Here is a 19,671-nt window from a genome sequence, read left to right on the forward strand (position 1 = left end):
TCATGGTCAAAAAATAGGTATTTAAACATTATTTGGCTAAATGTTGCGGCCAATATATGGTCCACAAATCGATTACAGAAACATATGATTTTTGTTACATTAAAAAACAAAACAACTACTCTCTGTTGTTATTTTTTGTTACCATAACAATTTGTAATTTAGGGTTTCTCAAGGTAGTAATAGCAAATGTTAATTTTACATTTTAAAGAATACAACATCTTCGCAAAATATAACAAAACCATCATTCAACTGAAACGTTTGAATCAGATGTATCTATTTTTCGTCTTTTATCCTTTATTTATTCATAAATTTCTGTAGTGTTGTGTATTTATACATTGTTTACTATCGCTAGCAATGAGAACAGTTTTTTTTTAATAGAGGTATAATCCAGCCAAAATAAGTTGGCTTGTAGGGGAGGGAACTCGTGCATTCCCCCACTTTAGTTTCTTTTCCCCTCCACACAATAACAAACCCCTTATACCGGTAAAAACCAAGTAGCAGTTCTGAAATTGGTAACCCCCAACTAGTTCGGGATTAGATAGGTCCAATAGACTTTCGGGATCTAAAAAATAGACAGACAACTTCATAATGTCAGTGTGTGCACATATCGTCTCCTCCATATCATCTCCTCACTATGCACTTGTGGTGTATATATTATTATATATTTTGTGTTTCTTTTATTATGTACACTTATTTAAAAATACAATAATAACTAAATTCGGCTATTCTTTTCTTTTCACTACTTTCGGGATCTAAAAAATAGACAGACAAATTCATCACGTCAGTTTGTGCACATATCGTCTCCTCACTATGCACTTGTGGTGTATATATTATTATATATTTTGTCTTCCTTTTATTATGTGCACTTAATTAAAAATACAAAAATAACTAAATTCGGCTAATCTTTTCTTTTCACGGTTGGACTAGTAAAGGTTCCGTTTGAACCCTCACCTGCTGTAACAGCTAAATATTACCTTTTATGCATATTATAACGCTTATTTATATTAAAAGAAAGGATAATATCAAAGACAAAAATCCTGTTTTCAAGTAGTTTTCCAGAAGAGTCCAAATGGTCAAAGTGTTTTGGTAGGAGTGTTGGGATTGAATCTGTTGAGGGAACAAACACTTTTTCTATTTATTAATGTATTCATTAATTTATTTCGTTAGGTGTACAAAGGAACTGAATCAATGGGATCACTTGTTGGACTACGCTAAGACAAAGGGTCACATTAATCCATTCCTAATACTTGAGAGTGCTTGGAGAGTTCCAGATTGGAAGTTGATGAAAGAAGCAATATCCCACGTTGAGACTTGCTGTCCTAAGGACATAAGCTGGAAGGTAATAAAATCGAAAATTATATTTTATAAAAGAAATAATAATCTGACGAAGAGTTAATAGTTGACAGTGGATTTATATACTGAGGAGAAGATGGTTGGATGAAGTACAGAAATCAGTAAAAACTTATTCATTTGTGCCAAAGTTTTGGCTTGAATTTCAAGCATTCATCAGGGCTAAGAAAAAAACAAAACAAGATAACAACTAATGATTAAAATGATATACAGAATGATCACAAAATAACTAACAACATGGATACATAAATAGTGTTGAAAGACAGAATAGTTTAAGTATATTATGAAGATTAAGGCTGTATGAGAAGAGTATCATTAAAATTAGGTAAGAGGAAAGAACAAATAATAAAATACGCGTGAAAATCTATTTAGTTAATATGTGTAGTTACTAAATATAGTATACATATATTTACTAATTAGATTTTTATATGTATTTTATTACTTGTTCTTTCCTCTTACTTTATTTTAACATTACTCTTCTCATACAGCCCATATCTTCATATTACTAGATACAAATAGTTTAAGTATAATAATACTTAAACTATTTGTGTTTTTCTACGCTATTTATGTATCTATAATGTTAGTTATTTTCTAATCCTCCTGTATATCCTCTTATTCATTGGTTGTTATCTTGCTTTTTGTTCTTAGCCCTGATGAAGGCTTGAAATTTAGGCCGAAACATTGGCACTAATAAATAAGTTTTTACTTATTTCTATTCTTCACTGACCACACTTCCAACCATCTTCTCCTTAGGAAATAATAACCTGTTTTGTATTATTATTTATTTAAGTATGTATTGTCTAATACTGATTATACTTAATATAGTTTTTGAATCGACAGGTTCATTTATATCATGGGTTTCTTACTATATGTCATCCTGAGGAACAGCACCTCCCAATCGTGGAAAGATATGTAGAACTTGCTAGTTCACTTTGCATGAGAGAGTGGAAAAAGCTTCCTCATATCGTTTCTCATATTCACCTTCCATATCTTCAAGCCGCTCAGCAGGTAAGATATCTAAAAATATGTGTAGTTAGCTTTATAACATTTTAAGTACCATTATTTTAAATGATTTAGCATGTGTTAGAAGTGGATCATTCTATTTTTATAAACCTTAGAAAAAACAAAAAAAAAACTGGTTTGATACCTTTATAGCATGACACCTCGGTTCTCATACGCTATTTTTACTAAAAAGAATGACTGATAGCATGAATGTGCCTGCTGGATCTTCTAGACTTCAAAACCTGTGAAATTTAAATTTTGATGAAAATTTAACTGACAACATAAAATGAATCAATTTAAATAATGATACATTATCTAGAGAATATATACGCCGTTTCTACTATCATATATTTAGTTGTGATTTATCATATCTGGATTTATTTTAAGTTTTAGTTCTTTATTGAAATCCATTTGTGTCATATTTAGTTTGTTGGGTTTAACTTTTTTAATTATTAATTAATAAGTTTAATTACTTTTCTTATAGAAAATTTGTTGAACAATAAAATTTGATTGCGATTGATCTAAGAAGGCAGAGTTAGGTAGGAATCATTACAAGAGTAATTTAATTACATGTTTCAGTTGCACTAGAATTACACTGAGATAATTGTTAGATCTTCCAAAACATCAATAATTAGTGGTTTTGAATAACAATTACACTGAAGTAATTGCAAGACAATTACAATTACTATAATCCAGTTATTGTAAATGATATTCTCAATTACCATTACTTCTTGGTGCTTATAATTGTAATTACAATACTTCTTGGCCCTCAATAATTGCAATTACAGTTATATCTTGTCCCATAATAATTGCAATTACAGTACTTCTTGACCCTCAATTATTGCAGTTACAATACTTCTTGACCCTCAATAAATGCAATTACAGTTACTTCTTGACCCGTAATAATTACAATACTTCTTGACCCTCAATAATTGCAATTACAAATACTTCTTGACTCTTAATAATTGCAATCACAAATACTTCTTGACCCTTAATAATTACAATTACTTCTTGACCCTTAATAGTTTTAATTACAATTACATGTAATTTAACAAATATTGTGTGGGTGAACTGAATATGAATTCAGTTTATTTGAACATTTTTTTTATGAGCAGCCATCGTTAAAAAAGCTAAAACAAATTGATTTGCAAGCACTTGATCATAAAATCAACTTACTTGGGTTATTAATATAATTATTTTCAAAAACATATAAATAAACCCTAATATGTTAATAAATCTATACACCAGTTCACAATCTTAAGCTATATTTTCATATTTTGGAGCCATTGTAAAACAAATTGTTGTTAAGTATTTTAAATTGCAATTATAATTACTTGGAATCTTAAGGAAAAATAACAATTACACAAGAATTTAATTGGTAATTGCAATTACTTTGGCTCAGCTTGTAATTGTGGTTCAACAATTACTTCATGAATTAATTACAATTATTTGTAATTGTGATTGTATTTCTGCAATTCCAAATTGTAGTAAATGTCATTACTTTTTGCCCAACTCTGTGGTAGACTTTCTTATTTCGGTCTAAGTTTCGCCTGGAGTTGCCTATAGATTCTTGAAATATATCCACTTTTCATCACCAATCATAATTCGATAGATAAATAACTCCATTCAGTTCATGTGTTTCCAATGGCTTTCTTACGGAAACAGCTGCTTCTGTTTATTTATTTGATCCGGGAGTTGTTTCATTTAATCCACATCTTCAAACTTTTTTGGTCGTTCTCCAGGTTTTAGTTTCTCAAGACATAATCGTCACTTTTGAATTTTTTAAACCACTCACAACCCTGTAAAGATAAGAAATATAAAAAGCTTACAAATGTAATAAAAACCAGTATTAACTTTCTATGATTTTGCTTCCTCGCTACCGAATGTCCTGAAGTTTCATATTCATATAAAAAGTGTATTTAGGAAAAGAAAAATATTCTCCTCAGAATTGAAAATTTTTACTCTCCTTTTATGCTTTAGATGTCTAGGTACAAGTTTGGTCTAGTTTATCTGTTGGTATATGGTCAAATCCATTTACCATGTTTGTAAATATGAAATAGTACATATAATGTCTTCATAAATGTACATTCTTGTCATGTTAAATCCAAAATAAACTGCTAAAGTTAATTTACAAGATTTGAAGCAACGTGTGTACACTGAATCGATAGAATTTTAAAATATACCAATTTAAACAAGAGTTAGTTATGGAATCCATAGGTTGGGGAAATTATTTAATTAATTAAAACATGTTGAACACAAATATTCGTCTATTGGCAGTTAAAAAACATTGCAAAATGAAAACAAATGTGCCGATGCAACACAAGCACCCATTTTGATTTTAACCAAATTCCGACACGGGGTTTGGCCAACTTGCACCAGCCAATCCAAATAACCCATCCACACGCTTGCGCTTACGCATATTTGCCATTGTTTGGCAAATTTGTAGACTTACCTTTAAAGTGCTTAGTGCTCAGGGTCGCCCACTTGGTTATAGCCTGGCTTGTATTGAGGTTAAGGTCAAGATAATAGTAATTTTTGGTTGCATTAAAAGTTGACCTTGGTAAGAACGAAGGCATTTCTCACCAAGATTACCGTCAACTGTAAAATAGTTGTGTCCCAATTAAAAAAATTTTTTTAGTAACTTTTAGTATTAACAACATACACATTTCATTTATTTTAAAAATAATTATAAATAACTTTTATCGACCGTGTGTCATCTACACTACTTTGACGCTACGGTCGTATGTCACGTTGGAGGTTACAAAGCGAAACTTCCTGATTTTAAGTTTTTGGGCAAATTTAACTTAAATTGATTGAGAATAGAAGAATCGAGTGACTACTGAAACTTTCTTCGAACAGATGGCGCATTATTTGATGACCTGGAAAAAGAAGTATAATGGAAGGGCTACGCTTTCAGGTCGAGTGACGCCCTAAGGTGGGATCTATTCCTTTCTTAGGCGTGGCATCCTATACGTCATATTTGCCATGTGCCAGAAATGGCCTAGCAGGGGAATTTAAAGAAAAAGTTGCGAGTTATTCTAATCGTGCTTACATTTTTGTAAAATTACTATTAATTCTCAGTCACTTGTTTGTTGTAAATAATAAATATTCTAAAAAAAAAAAAAGAAATTTTGAAGACAAACCATTTTATTAGAAACAATTATTTATTTGTATCAAGATTTATATTTTAATGTTTTCCTTAGAATAAATTAATTTTCTATTAACTGTTTCTACAAAAAATTAATTGAAAAATTGATCAAGTTAATTCAATTTTATTTTCACATTGAAATGATTCTGAACAGAACAAAGAAAAAAAAGCACGAATTTCTTGAGAACGGCTTAGTGGATTTTCATTATATATGTACCAAATTATTAGAAATAACATTTACTACAACTTCTATTCCTTTCATAATTACGATTAAATAACCGTTCTTACAGATAATTACATTAATGTGCAAAATCAATATTAACTTCGACGTAAAGTTGCCTTCAGGGGCGTGGCCTAATCACCACCCCTTAGCGTCATTTTTGCTTAGAAGGAGAGTAGGGTTATGGCACTCTCCTATTTGATGAGCTCTTGTGAATGGTAGTACCTAAATTATGAAAAAGGAATATTACAGTGCGGGATGGGACGCTCCCTATCAGCGTTTATTAATAACTTAATCTACGTTATCTAAATCTGCAGTATTAAATCCATATTGCGCAATAATGTCCACAGACGAAACATATCATTTACAAGGTGTCCCGTAAATCCTAGAAACTATTTTGTGGTGATGACAGAGGACAAGAGCTACAGAAAATTTAATGTAGAACAGACCATTTTGTGAAAGTTAGTTAGTTCGCCTTAAAGGAACATAAAACATGTAAGCTGATGGTGAAAGTTTTTTTCTGTTATGAAAATCCGTTAGTGTTTTATGAGGTATAAAAAACGGACATCATCTTTGTTTAAGTATTGAATACAAGAAGTTCTCTGAAGATAAGCCCGTGAACAATGGAATGGGATCAGAAGAGTTCGGGTGCTCTCGGCCATTTCCGATTTCCCAGTCTATCAGCTGGTTGGTTAAAATCCGTTTTCTCCTTTAGTTAATTATCGATATCTTTCATGGTTTAAGTGTAATTATTTTTTATTTCTATGTACTAACAAGGGAGATGGTTGATTACTTCATATAAACAAAATTTTTAGGCAGATTCTTCATTTAAGTCCTGTCAAATTATTTCAATGAGAATAAGACATATCTGACTTGATTGTACATTGATATGTCAAGTTTAATGAAAATCGTCATAGCTGTTATCCAGCATATCCAAGAAATTTGAAATTCGATTATTTAAAGTGGCACTTCATATTAGGCGGTGTTTGGTCAGTCATAGTACAAGAGCCAGGAATTAAAAAAGGCAGATATTTCACCCCAGCTAGAGTAGTAGCTTTTATGATATTTGACAAAATATATTCATAAAGTGTTAATTTCTGGTTGTTCGAATTAAATGTTTGAAATTTGAAAAAATATATCTCTAGAACCATACGACGTATATATGTCTGCCAGCACTCAAAATGAAGTAAATTTAACTTACTATAAAATAGTTTATTAAACGTATTCTCGTAGGGGTAGTAGTTTTTATGATATTCGCATATGAATATAAATTTAGTACATTAAATATTTGTCCGAACAACTAGAAATCAATTTATTTTAGCAAATATCATGAAAACTAGATAACGGTCATATACTGCTTTGTAGTCCATTAAACTAGCTTTAATTTAAGTGATAATAGACATCTGTTCGTCAAATGGTTTTTGGGATATAGATTTTTCAAAATAAACTCACTAACTACTGATGTTTTAATACGTTCTGTACAACATTTTTATATAATGTTGCTTTTTAAAAAGCTGTCTCGAGAACTATTAAATGTAAATAGCTCTATTAGGGCTTACATTTTATCAAATTTACTCTACTTTCAATGATGTTCTCTTAGATTTTCTATTGTTGTTGGTAGTAATGATATAGAGCCTCGAATGAAAAATGAATTATTTTTAACGTTTTGAAACAGACGCCATTTTTTATTCCCCCTACGTATACCTGGCAGACTCATCAATTTTGACTAGTAATTATACATAACTTTCATTAAAGTAATAAAAAATTGGGGTGTAATACCTGCCTATTTTCTCCTCTTGGGCCCTTGTACTATAACCACAATAAATATGTAATAACAGTTTCGTATGACCTTTTGTTTTTTAGCCAGGCTTGTTCACACACATACAAGCAGATGGCGGTAAAGATTTTTTTTTGTTGAGAAATTGGATACCTGGGCCCTGTTTCACAATGAAAGCTAATAGTATTATTTCATAGTACAAGTGTAGAAACTAGTGTGGTAATAATACTAATACTTATTTTTTTCATGATTGGGATGACTATTAGTGATATTACAGGAATTAAAAAATACTAAAGTACAAGTTACTATTGTACAAGTCTGTGTAATTGAATTAAGATAAATCTACAAGACTAATAGTATTAGTCTTGTACTTTATTATGAAACAGGGCCCAGTCTGACATTTTTTTGTAACTATCGATTCAAAAATATTGATATATCAATTCAATTCTTGCCTTATTTTTAACAAGTGTCTTGGAAACGCTCGGCATTCCATCTAAGGTTGGCGGCTATCTAACAAAGGTTCGGTGCCAATTATTTAGAATTTTAAGACTCGCTTGCTCAAGTATAATAGACAAATATTCAAAACAATAATACTCTATAAAAGGACTTTATTAGGAAGTAAAATATTTGAAATTAAATAAAAACAAATGTTATTTAGCGTAGAGTGTATTTATGATTTATAGAATCATTTTGATGATAACATTGATCGTCAAATTTTGACTGAACTGCTTTAGGCCAATTTTGGAGATGAATTCTTATTTTTATGTTTTCAGTGAACAAATTTTAAAAATTTATTAGTTTTATTCGGAAGTTTCACAATATGGGATAGTCTACTCTGATTCTCAGCGCTTGTATGTACCGAGTCCAATGTATTAACAACTTAAAGCATGACCCTGAACATACGGCATGAAGAATTAACACGTGAATCCTCTAAAGCCTATTGAAATGAATAGTAACTCCTCACAGTGACTGGATATTGATCCCGAATAGCAACTGTAAAAATATCTGAAGGATCGAGTCCGAAAACGCAGTGTTTCTGATTTCTATAATTAAAAAAGTTTTATTTCCGAAGAGTATGACAAAATTCATTTGTCATTGACACGAAAATTAGTTTATTCAATGCCACAGCATATATTAAGAATTAAAGGTGACCTCACTTAAATATTAATAAAGTTTTCCGTCGATTTAATATAATCAAAATAACGTATGCGGATGTTTTTAAACCACGTTGTTTGTTGATTATTTTAATAATTCGTCTATTATCCAATTACATATGATTTTAATTATCAAAAACATATATCATATCATATCATATCATAATGATTAGAGAATTGTTCTACTATAAAACGTTTTTATTTATCTACATTACTCGCTGGAATTGATTGCAGTATGTTTCATTTTACTGAATTTAAATCAGGTATACGAATACATTCGACTCTCTTTAGTTCGCTTGAAATTTCTGAGACTCTTCTTAGTTATATAACTGCTATTGGCGATGTTTGTTATTGTGTTTACGTAATGTAAATAAACTTAATTATTATTTGAAAAAAAACATCAGTTATCAAGAACTGTTGAAATATTTTTTAGAAAGAACCAGTAGTCATATTATACTATTATTTTTTTTTAGTTCCGTTATTACTTAATAGTAGGTAAAAATATCAGATATGAAAAGAATGAAATATGCTTCAAACATAATCTGGCATTATTTGAGTTCGAAATAGATTATCAAGATATTACTTTAAAGACTGGTAATTATTTTCAGTCTAGATTATTTTAAAGATATTATTTAAAATGAAGAACATGTGAAGTTAAGTTCCCATCAAGGTTTGGCGTCTCCTCTCCCACCAAAGAGTTACCTAACCTTTTATCTGGGTTGATCTAGTCATTCGTTATCTGTCTTCATGCTTCTGTGTTTGATTACAGTACTCCAGGATGGCATTTTGTTTAAGTTACTTCAGAGTCGCTAAAAAGTTCTATTGCAGCGTAAAATTTTTAATGGGACTAGTGCCTTTAGTTATCATAGCTAATACATTTATTTATGTTTTACTTTTTTCAAAGCCAAGGGCAAAAGTGATTACTTTAGAAGAAATACCTGATTATTTAGTACCTGTTCCTTCACGTACTAAGCAGAATTTTTCGAAAACATCAGTCTGTTCTGTTATGCTAAAGGCTACTCCTTCTGTTTTGCCTTCTCCAGAGCAATATGTTTCTGATACAGTGCTAGAAAAAATCAGAAAAGTTAACAATGTCGAAGAAGGTGGTTTTTGGAAACCTAAAGATTGTGTTTCACTTTACAAAGTGGCCATTGTTATTCCCTACAGAGCCAGGCTTACTAATTTAAAAGACTTTTTAGCATATATGCATCCATTTCTCCAGAAGCAAATGATAGAATACCGAATAATTGTTGTCGAACAAACTTCAAAAAGACCTTTTAATCGAGCGAAGCTATTTAACATTGGTTTTAAGGAAGCTGAAAAGATTGAAGATAATCATTGTTACATATTTCATGATGTTGATCTTATACCTCAAAATCCTAACAACATTTATGCATGTACTGCTTTGGCCAGGCATATGTCAGCAAACGTTGATATTTTCGATTATAAAGTTCCATATGATCAACTTTTTGGAGGAGCAGTTGCAATACTTAAGAAGAGATTTATTGAAGTTAATGGTTTTTCTAATACTTTTTTTGGATGGGGTGGGGAAGACGATGACTTTTACAATCGAGTTACCAAAAATGGTTCGAAAATATGTAGATTTGCCCCAGAAGTTTCCCAATATATTATGCTTTCTCATAAGAAACAGAAGCCGAGTGCTGATAGATACTACTTCCTTTTATCTGGTAAAGAGAGATTTGACACTGATGGTTTAAACTCCTTAAAGTATACTGTACTAATTAAAGAGATGCTTCATTTATATACCAGAATTCTGGTAGATATTTAGGTATGCTAGAGTATTAAGGATGAAAATCAAACTCTAAATATTTTCTTATCAATGAAAAAATAATGCTCATATTTTATAATGTTCATTCTTTAAGGTTGTTAGAATTTGACACTTTTGAGATTGATTTTGTACAAACTTTTTATATTATCAATGATAAATGAAGGAATGTTTTTTCTTCCTATTTGAAACTAGACTCGATAAATAAGCAATTATTTGTTAATTAAAAGTTATTATGATATGTTTTTATTATTTATTAATTTTTTAGTTTATTTGATATTAGAATATTCATAAGTGTTTTATATCATTTGACATTTTTAACAGCCTAAACTTTAAATAATAAAAATAAAACTATAATTTCATATAATAAGGCCATAACGATTTTTTGTGACAGGAAATAATCTCTCTATAGTTTATTACTTTAAAGTAGTAAGTAATGATTTGTTATAGTATGGGCTTTAATATTCTTAATATTTAAATATTATTTATCTTTATTGTTTATGTGTATCGTTTAAGATGCATGCCTATAATGATGGGTGATATATTTTGTTAAATCGTTTGTATCTATCTAGACATATCATAATATGTTTTTAATGTTATATTACCATTAATTACATATTGACTGTTTAGTGTGTATATTTGGTGTATGTAACTGGTAACTTGAGTAAGATACTGGAAAGTTCTTCATCATATTTCTTATACAGATATTATATCAGAAAGTATAATGTTAATCTTGTTAATTTTAATGAGCCCCTGAAATTATTAAATTTATGAATCTTTTATTCAGTATAAATTGAAATTTAGTTCTGAGGTATTCTTAATTTAATCTTTTTTTTTTCTGAATAGGTATTAATTTTATCATTTTCAAGGTTCTTTTCTTATTTACTAGTCCTTGAAGTTGTAAAGTTATATAACTTAATGAGGATAATTTGCATTCGATTTAGAAGTTTTTGTTTTGTAAAACAGAATGTTTTTTTTTCTAATTTAACATATGTCCGTGTTATCTATTTCTAATATATCTTTCTTAATGTTAGTTAATATATTTTAATCTGAAGGAAGAAGCTGATTTTCTACAAATTGACTTTTTTATACTAAGCTGAAACTTTCTGTAGGGTTTCTTATTTTTATAAGAATGGACTATAGCTAATTCATTCATGCCAGTACTTTGGCCCATATTTTGGGGAAAATAAAGATTTTATAAATATGAAATGAATGATAACAATCACCTTTTTTTTTTAATTCTTTTTTACATCATTATTTAATAACTAACTGGTATTATCTGACAAAAAATTTTTGATGGGAACCTAAGCCATTGGATCTAAGTTAGGAAAGTTTGATCTGCGTTATCGATAATTGTTATAGTGTATAACATTGTGTCATAGTCCATTAGTGCTGTGTACTGAGAAACATATTTTAGTTTTAGTCTGTTCTTATGAAGTAAACTTTTTATATACTTGCTCTCTTAACTGTTACTCAAGCTGTCGAGAGAGAATCAATTACTATTTATTTTGAATGTTTTTATATGAACATGAAAAGGTATAACATTTAATTAGATATTTAGAACTACCATTATTTAAACCACTCATGTTGCCTAATATCTTTTTATTATTACTATCGCTTTGTAAGACTTATAATTTTTAGATTTTTTTTTTTTTAATAAGACAACTGATCTGATCTCATTGTATTATATTATTGTTATTATGATGGTTAAATATTCCTAATTAGTTGTTTTGCATTTGTTATTTTAATTAGTAGTTATTAAAATGTATTAATTTAATCACCCACTACATTGGGTTTTGAGATTTTAGTTTAGAACTTATTGAAGATATTTTTGTTGATTTTTTTTGGTTTAAAAAAAACAAAACGTAAAAAATGTTTTACTGTTTAATTTGTGCTGAAAGTCTATTTTGTTGACCTATTTCAAGACAAAAAGATTAGGGTGAGTTGAGGTCATGGATATGCAGAAGATATCTTATATTGGTCGTCCTCAAAAAACTGACACATGAAACTCAAAAATACTAATTTTAGAGGAGACGTAAGGGTGGCTTGGGTATATGGGTGCGTGGATCATAATCACTGTCTAAAAGCACACGGGAAACTTCAGTAATTAAAAATAACACTTTTCTTGTATCATAAATTAAGCTATTGTCATACCACTGAGATGTGCTTCTCTTTTTGCTTTATTATTTAAAATTGTATTCAGAAAAGAGAAGTGAAGCAGTTTTTTTATTAAATATGCTTACAATATTTTTTTACTTGGAAACCAAATTTAGGTCGGGGGTATTTCTGAAATAAAAAGCCAAATGATTGGTTTTTAGTTATATCACTTTTCTTGTTGGGGATATCGCCTATATCTCCATTGTGCCATTCCCAATAATCAGGACCATTATATTCCCTTGACCTAAAGAGCTCTACTCTTTTGGTCCTGAAGAAGGCACAGTTGGACCATATTAAGCAGTGAACTGTTTTTATTATTATTTTTTTTAATTACGAAGAAGATGGTCAAAAGAAAACAAAAAATAGTTAACAATTTTTCATAATTTAAAATAATATGGTCAGTCATTTATATATATAATATTTTATTATTTTATTGCCACAGATATCATCTCCTTAATTTAATCTAATCCAAGAAATAAAAATTGGTTTGCCTTTGTGTATTAATAAGAACCATGGGGTGTTGGTTTTAAACATGAGGCACCCAAATAATTTTCCCAAGACATTCTGAGACTTGAACCACTCACGAGGATAATTAAACAACAATTAGTTTTAACTATATTGGTATTTTTAACTTATCCAAAGAAAGTTAGTATTATGCATGTTGAACTGCAGTATTACCTCCAGTTTATTATTTTTCAATTTGCTCTTATTTTACGAACAGTAACCTTTCAACAATTAAAAATATAGACATTCTTTTTAATTATTAGGTTAAACTGTCTGTAGACATAAGTATAATATGGTTGGTTTGTTAAATTTGTTTTATTAGATCTAGTAATTTTTAAGTTAGATAGATTTATTTGAGTATTCGGTACTTTGGAACTGCTCTTGTGTTCTTTTATTTGTGTAATTTTTATAACTTTTGCTAATCATTCAGGCTGTGATGTATATATGGATACGTTGAGTAATTTTTAAGTTATAATTGGTATATATAATTGTTTTTTAGTCATTTATTTATTTTTAATGATTTAAGTATTTCTGAAATGACTTTTCTTCAATTTTTTTATATATCTTGTACACATATATAATTTTTACTTTTATAATTCTGAGTTGTACTCTTTTGGTTTATTATTGTTAAAAATGATTTTATTCAATTCTGACCTCTGATCACTTTCCCATTTATTTTGAGAAGAAGCGTTCCGTAGTATCCACCGAAGAAATACATGACTTGGCAGACTATGACCTTGATTTTTTAACACAGCTGAGTTTGTTTTTTTAAATATTGTTTAAGTATTTTACTTTTACCTTTAGCTTACTGTGTATGTAAGATCTAACTTTCCAGTATAATGGAGTGGGGGCCACATATTTTGATCCTGTGGTGTTTGTAACACTGAAACACAAAGCTCTAAGGTCAAATTAACATAAAATCCTCATTGACCACAAGGCTATTAGGCTGACTCCATATAAATTACACGCTTATGTTATGAATCATTAATATTTCATAGTTTTTGCTCACATTTAACACCTTCATTTGAGTTCAATTGTGAATCTATCATAAATTACTTAAAATTTAAATGCTCAATTTTAAGATATTCGACCCAGAAAACTACTTTTTCTTGCTGAAGTGAAATTTAATTTGATTCCTTTACCATATTGTTTTTATATTATATATTACTTCGGATCTGGAATGAACTTGGATCAATTAAACCTTATTAATTATCTAATAATTATTTTAGTCTCTTAACTAACAGCCCAGAATTGACATTAATGAATTTTCCATATTCTCTTCTGCTTCTTTATTTTTAAAAAGCTGCATTTATTTTAATTTTGAAGCGCTTTTGTACGGTTTTAGAGCATTAATTTGCTTATCTTGTTAAATTACGAGCTATATCATGGTGTGAATGTTTCAAATATAATTAATTTATTATAATCTTTTTAGATAAAAGAATTTGTTGAACATTATTTCTGTTTGTATTTTACTTGTATGCCTGTTCTGACTAAATGTAAGACTGAAGCATGGATCAAAATTTATTGATTGATTGTGTGACATGTGAAACTTAAAAACTAGTTTAATGTGAAAAAAACTTCCATTCATGGAGATATAAATAGAATAAACTATAGTAGCTTTTATATTATAGCTTATATAATTTAAATAATTTTAATGGTTCAATTATTTTTTATTTATTTATATTGATTGGCATTTTTGAAAATTGAGCTTTCTATTATTATTTTTTTACTGTAAGTAGTGCCTTCATGCAGTGTTTGGCATAAGAACTATATTTGTGAAGAAATTATACTGTTTTAATTTGTTCGATTTTGTGAACTATATATACTTATTTCTGATTATTATTTTAATAATAAAAATAAATATTTTATTAATAAACTCTTTATAAAGTATTAACTGTTAAATCACTTTTATTACCTTTTCCACTCTGTTCATAGTTTATTTGTTTAGTAATGAAGTTGTTTTATACATTTTTATTTTATAAAGGCTTATAGTCCAAGAGCCTAAGTAGAGGGAAAAGTCAGTTATTTCATCCCAATTTTTAATTGAAAACTTGGTAGTTTTAAAGATTTGGAGCTCTGAAAAAAAAAAAAAAATTTAACGTTTTTTAATAGCTGCCATTTTTTATTCCCCCTAACTATACTGTAAGGCAGACTCATTAATTTAGACTAGTAATTATTCATAGTTTCATTAAAGTAATAAAAAATTGGGGTGAAATAATCAAGTTTTCTCAGTTCACTCCAAAAATAAAGATATCTATCTTCCTTTTATTACACATGATCAATCAGCGATTTCCACAATATAAATGGTATATTTATCAAATATCAAAAAAATCAAATAGTAAGTAAACTATTTAATGTGAGCCAATGTTTTGCCCTACTTTGTATGGCTAAAAAAGATACAAACAACTAACATAATGTAATGAAGTAAGATAATAGATAACATGAAGTTTGGCTAAATATTATTTAAAATATATGAACATTTTTCTTTTTCTTAACCTCTATTTTATTTTCTATATAATCTTTACACTTACTTGAGTCTGGTTATTGTTGTTTAAATAAAAAAAATGTTATCCAATTTTAGTCTCATAATCTATATTTCTTAATAAGTTCAATGTTTCATCCACCCTCAAGGGCAATCTATCACAAAACAGCTTTTATTATACATATGATTTTTAACTATTTTAAACAAAAAGCAATGATATTAATAAATTATCATACCTTAAAAACAAATTAGAACCCCATCAATTTTAAAAAACTTTATTGCAGGCTATTCTGTCCAAGTCAATAATTTCAGTCCAAAATTACCTTATGAGACATTAAAAACATTAGGGAATCATATAAATTTATTATTAGACATTAGCTAAGGATTGCTTATTAATTAATTTATATGGTTCCCTAATGTTTTAATGTCTCATTTTGGACTGAAATTATTAACTTGGGTAGAATAGCCTGCAGTGTGGTTTTAAAATTTAAGTGGTTCTAAATTTGTATTTTAGGTATGATAATATTGTTGTTTGTTTAAAATTGTAAAAATCATATGTAAAATAAAAGCTGATTTGTGATAGATTGTCCTTGAGGATGACCGTATTGGCTGAAAAGTTGGACTTACAAAGAAATATTTATTGTTTTGAGACTTGAATTGGATACAATTTATTTTGTTCTTATTCCTCTTTTTCCATCTTTTAGTGTGTTCTGTATTTTTTATATTTCTTTTTTATATATTATTTCCATTTTCTTGAATTGTCTAATGCTTTTTGTAATTCTTGTTTATTTATACTTTTCACTGTACATCTTATTTTTATTTTAATTAATTTACTTAGTTAATTTTTATATAAACTTTCACATATTTCAAATCATCTTTAGTCACTTACTTTGTTATGTTATTTTAGTTGTATCTTTTTTAGCCCTGCCAAGTGGGACAAAACGTTGACTCACATTAAATAGTTTAATTACTATTTGATTTTTTTTACTGTACCCAGCCCATCTTATTTTTTTATATTACACACGCTCAATCAACGATCTTCCAGAAATAATTTTTATCTCTCGAATAAACTTTATAGAATAATATAATTGCCATAATTATTTATGACTCCTTGGCAGCTTGATGGCAATTCGTATACCCCATTTTTAAAAAAATGCCTTAACCCTTAAAGCGAAAAATTAAACCAGTCCTTATTTGATATCTTATTTGTTTTTTAATTTTTTGCTCTGTAAAAAATGTTAGAAACAAGTGATAATCGGAAGGTGCCAGGCCCGGGGAGAATGGTGGATGCAACGGAATTTGCTAGCCTAGCTCTGTGAGTGTCTGATTAGCCTCCCAAAGCAGTGTGTGGCTGTGCATTATCATAAAGTGGTATGATGTCCTTCCTATTGAACATCGCCAGACTCTTTTCTTGGAGTTTTGAAATTATTGAGTTGTTGACAGTTCTCCAAATTTAGCTTTTTCATTTAATTTCAATAGTTCAAAATTTATTGATCTATTGAAACTAAACACTAGTCCTCTAATTTCTGACCATAACACAACATTCTCTTATCCTGGTTTGATTTCAGTTTAGAAGTGGAGGAAGCAGATTTTCCTTATATTATTTTGTAGGTAATAGACTTTCTATTCCTGGTTATCATCCAGTCCAAGAAGAGTTTAATTTAGTTCTGTGCAAACTAAGCTGTGCATGTATTTGGCACTCAAATGTCATGCTCAGGTGTGGCACCCATCTTGAATATTTTCACACCAATCCTAGTTTCTGAAATGTTTAATTGAGCTGAATTGAGCCTTTCTGCAATTTAAAATGTCGAAAAAGGAGTTTGCTCTAAAACGATTTTGACAGTATCTTTTGTTTAATTCTAAGAAACAGACAGAATTTTCTAGTAGACCTAATATATGAATCATTAGTTAATCAAAATACAGTAGAAATAACAATAATTTGCCACTTTTTTTTCCCCTCTTAGCATGGAATGTTACCTAGTGATATTTTGAACCTGATAAAAAATGGTGTTAGTTCATTTGAATTAAATTATCCTGATTCAAATTTGAGGCCATCTTCATTGTTTAGTGATCTAAAGTTGATTTGATGTGGAAATAAAAGTGTGGTACCTTCATTGCAAATTAACCTTATTGCAGTGAGAATAATAATTATTAAATATGTCCCACATATATTGGAGGCCATGTATCAACTTTTGTGACAGAAACTATGTGTTCAATTGGTGGTTTATCTCAAGGTGAATTCAGTTGAATAAAACTGAGTTCACTTCTAGACATCTCCCACTGGGTCGACAGTTCTTTAACACTAGAATTTTTATTATACTACAGAGTGTCTTTTCCAAAGACTGTAGTTTAGTTTATGCTTTGTTATTATCATCCATGATGTATATGAGATCTATATTATATAGAAAGTGGGTCTGTAAACCTTTTATTTGCTATCCGTGAGAATTTCACTTTTTTATTTAGGAAGTTTCTTATAGTAAGGTGGGACATACTTCTGATATTTAATCTCATTATCAATGGTTCGTCCTCTTCAAAGTGAATTATTATATACTAAGAGATTCTAAACTGTTGAATAGGCTATCTGAAATATTTCTTCTAAATTCCCTATCACAATTAGTATTATCTATTCAACTAATTAAGATTTAGGAATAAGCTGGTAACTATCTTAACAACAAAGTAATTATGGCAAAATAATTTATGTAGAGTAATATATTTCTATTGAATTTATCATTTCAAACATCTTTCTTCCTCGTGATATTTAAATTTTATCAATTTGTTTCTTTATACTTATACTTTTTTAAAATTTATAATTGTTACTTTGTCCCTCTCCTCAGCACAATACCGTGTCCTTCTAAGCACAATGCAATTCACAGTTGGTTTCAAAATTAGTACATTTAATATATTAACATCATCAAGATTATAATAATAAATTTTAGCTTCTATAAGAATCAATGTTGCTTAGTCAGTGATTTCTGCTCTGAAGGTTAAGGGTCTAAATTTTATCATCAGCATGTTACTATTTGTTTTAATATGGTCTGATTAACATGATTTTGATTATATAGTGAGCATTATTGTATGTTTGAAACATTTTTTATGATTCACTTGTTTTAAAGCCTAAAGAAAGATTTTTTAAAATTTTTTGATCACCTTTCCAGTTGACTTTTCAATCATATGTTGTTTTTTTTCGTAATTAAAACAGCTGTTAACAGTTAGTTGGTTAAAATGCTTGCTTGAGGCTGGCTTTCTATGTATAAGATGTGGTGGGTTTATGAAGATCTCATTCCGAGGACAGTTCAGAATGAGGAACTATTAAACATCGAGCCAAGGTGATGGGTACTCGTAGGCAGTCTACTTCATGATTTTTGAGGTCTTACATATGTTAATTTGTAAACTTTTACCCACTAAGTGGGGCTCAATTTTTCCTCCGGCCTTCTGCCATTGTTTTGGAGTTAACTGCACATTTTCTGAGGCACTGGATTTTTGTTAATTTCTGGTGCTTTCAACCACCCGCCGGCTCACTGCCACTGTTTAGCCTCCGAGTCTAGGAGGAAGAGTATTGCGAGTGGCCATCATTCACCAAAATCTTACTAGACCTTCACCATCGGGCGACAGTGGGCATCTTGGAAGAAGTTCAGAGATTTATCTATTTTTTATTCAATATGCACTTATTGATGAGCTTTATTCTTCCAACTTCTGTGAGTTACTTTCTTTCGTTATTGTATCACAAACATTGAGTGTTTTGTTTCTGTGTATTCTATTAGATTAATGTTGAAATTTTTATATTTAAGCTTCATAATTTTCTATTTCCTTTGTTTATTATTATTTCTTTAATTATAGAATGAAGGTTATATGGTTTGTATATATATTTCATTTTATTTCTTTATATTTAATATTATTTAATTTGTGTTTCAATTGGAAAGCATATTTTCTTTTATTATTTTATTTTCAGTATTATTTTTTTATTTTATGGTCCTTTGCCTATTATTAAAATTGAACCAGAGATCAGGGTTTTTTTTTTTTACTCTTGGGGAGAGGTTGGTATATTTTCATTTACGAAAAACCCCTCGCCCCAACAATTATATCAATTTAAT

At 29.1% G+C, this 19,671-nt stretch overlaps 2 protein-coding genes and 1 long non-coding RNA gene across 4 annotated transcripts in view; 2 read left to right on the forward strand and 1 right to left on the reverse strand.

Moving 5' to 3' along the window:
- The window catches only part of Nipped-A (Transcription-associated protein Nipped-A), an 89,820-nt gene that overhangs the window by 44,189 nt on the left and 25,960 nt on the right, over positions 1 to 19,671 (forward strand). The window contains exons 46-47 of the mRNA XM_014429166.3: positions 1,168 to 1,339; positions 2,191 to 2,358. Coding sequence (XP_014284652.1) covers positions 1,168 to 1,339; positions 2,191 to 2,358 — 340 coding nt within the window. The remainder of the gene's footprint in view (positions 1 to 1,167; positions 1,340 to 2,190; positions 2,359 to 19,671) is intronic.
- LOC106686062 (uncharacterized) lies at positions 1,192 to 4,737 on the reverse strand. Of its 2 annotated transcripts, XR_001343946.3 has the most exons (5): positions 4,233 to 4,737; positions 3,854 to 4,151; positions 2,498 to 2,594; positions 2,217 to 2,367; positions 1,192 to 1,332 (listed from the first exon to the last, which is right to left on the reverse strand). It is a non-coding gene; the product is annotated as an uncharacterized lncRNA (long non-coding RNA). The 2 variants fall into 2 exon arrangements; XR_001343945.3 differs by having other exon boundaries at positions 3,854 to 4,730.
- Positions 8,844 to 14,988, forward strand: LOC106686061 (beta-1,4-galactosyltransferase 1). The gene has a single exon (XM_067045425.1). The coding sequence runs from the start codon at positions 9,430 to 9,432 to the stop codon at positions 10,438 to 10,440; it is 1,011 nt and encodes a 336-aa protein (XP_066901526.1). The 5' UTR covers positions 8,844 to 9,429; the 3' UTR covers positions 10,441 to 14,988.

The sequence above is a fragment of the Halyomorpha halys genome, unplaced genomic scaffold (genome assembly GCF_000696795.3).
Source record: "Halyomorpha halys isolate HHAL.00 unplaced genomic scaffold, Hhal_1.1 Scaffold770.1, whole genome shotgun sequence".
Taxonomy (NCBI): Eukaryota; Metazoa; Arthropoda; class Insecta; order Hemiptera; family Pentatomidae; genus Halyomorpha; species Halyomorpha halys.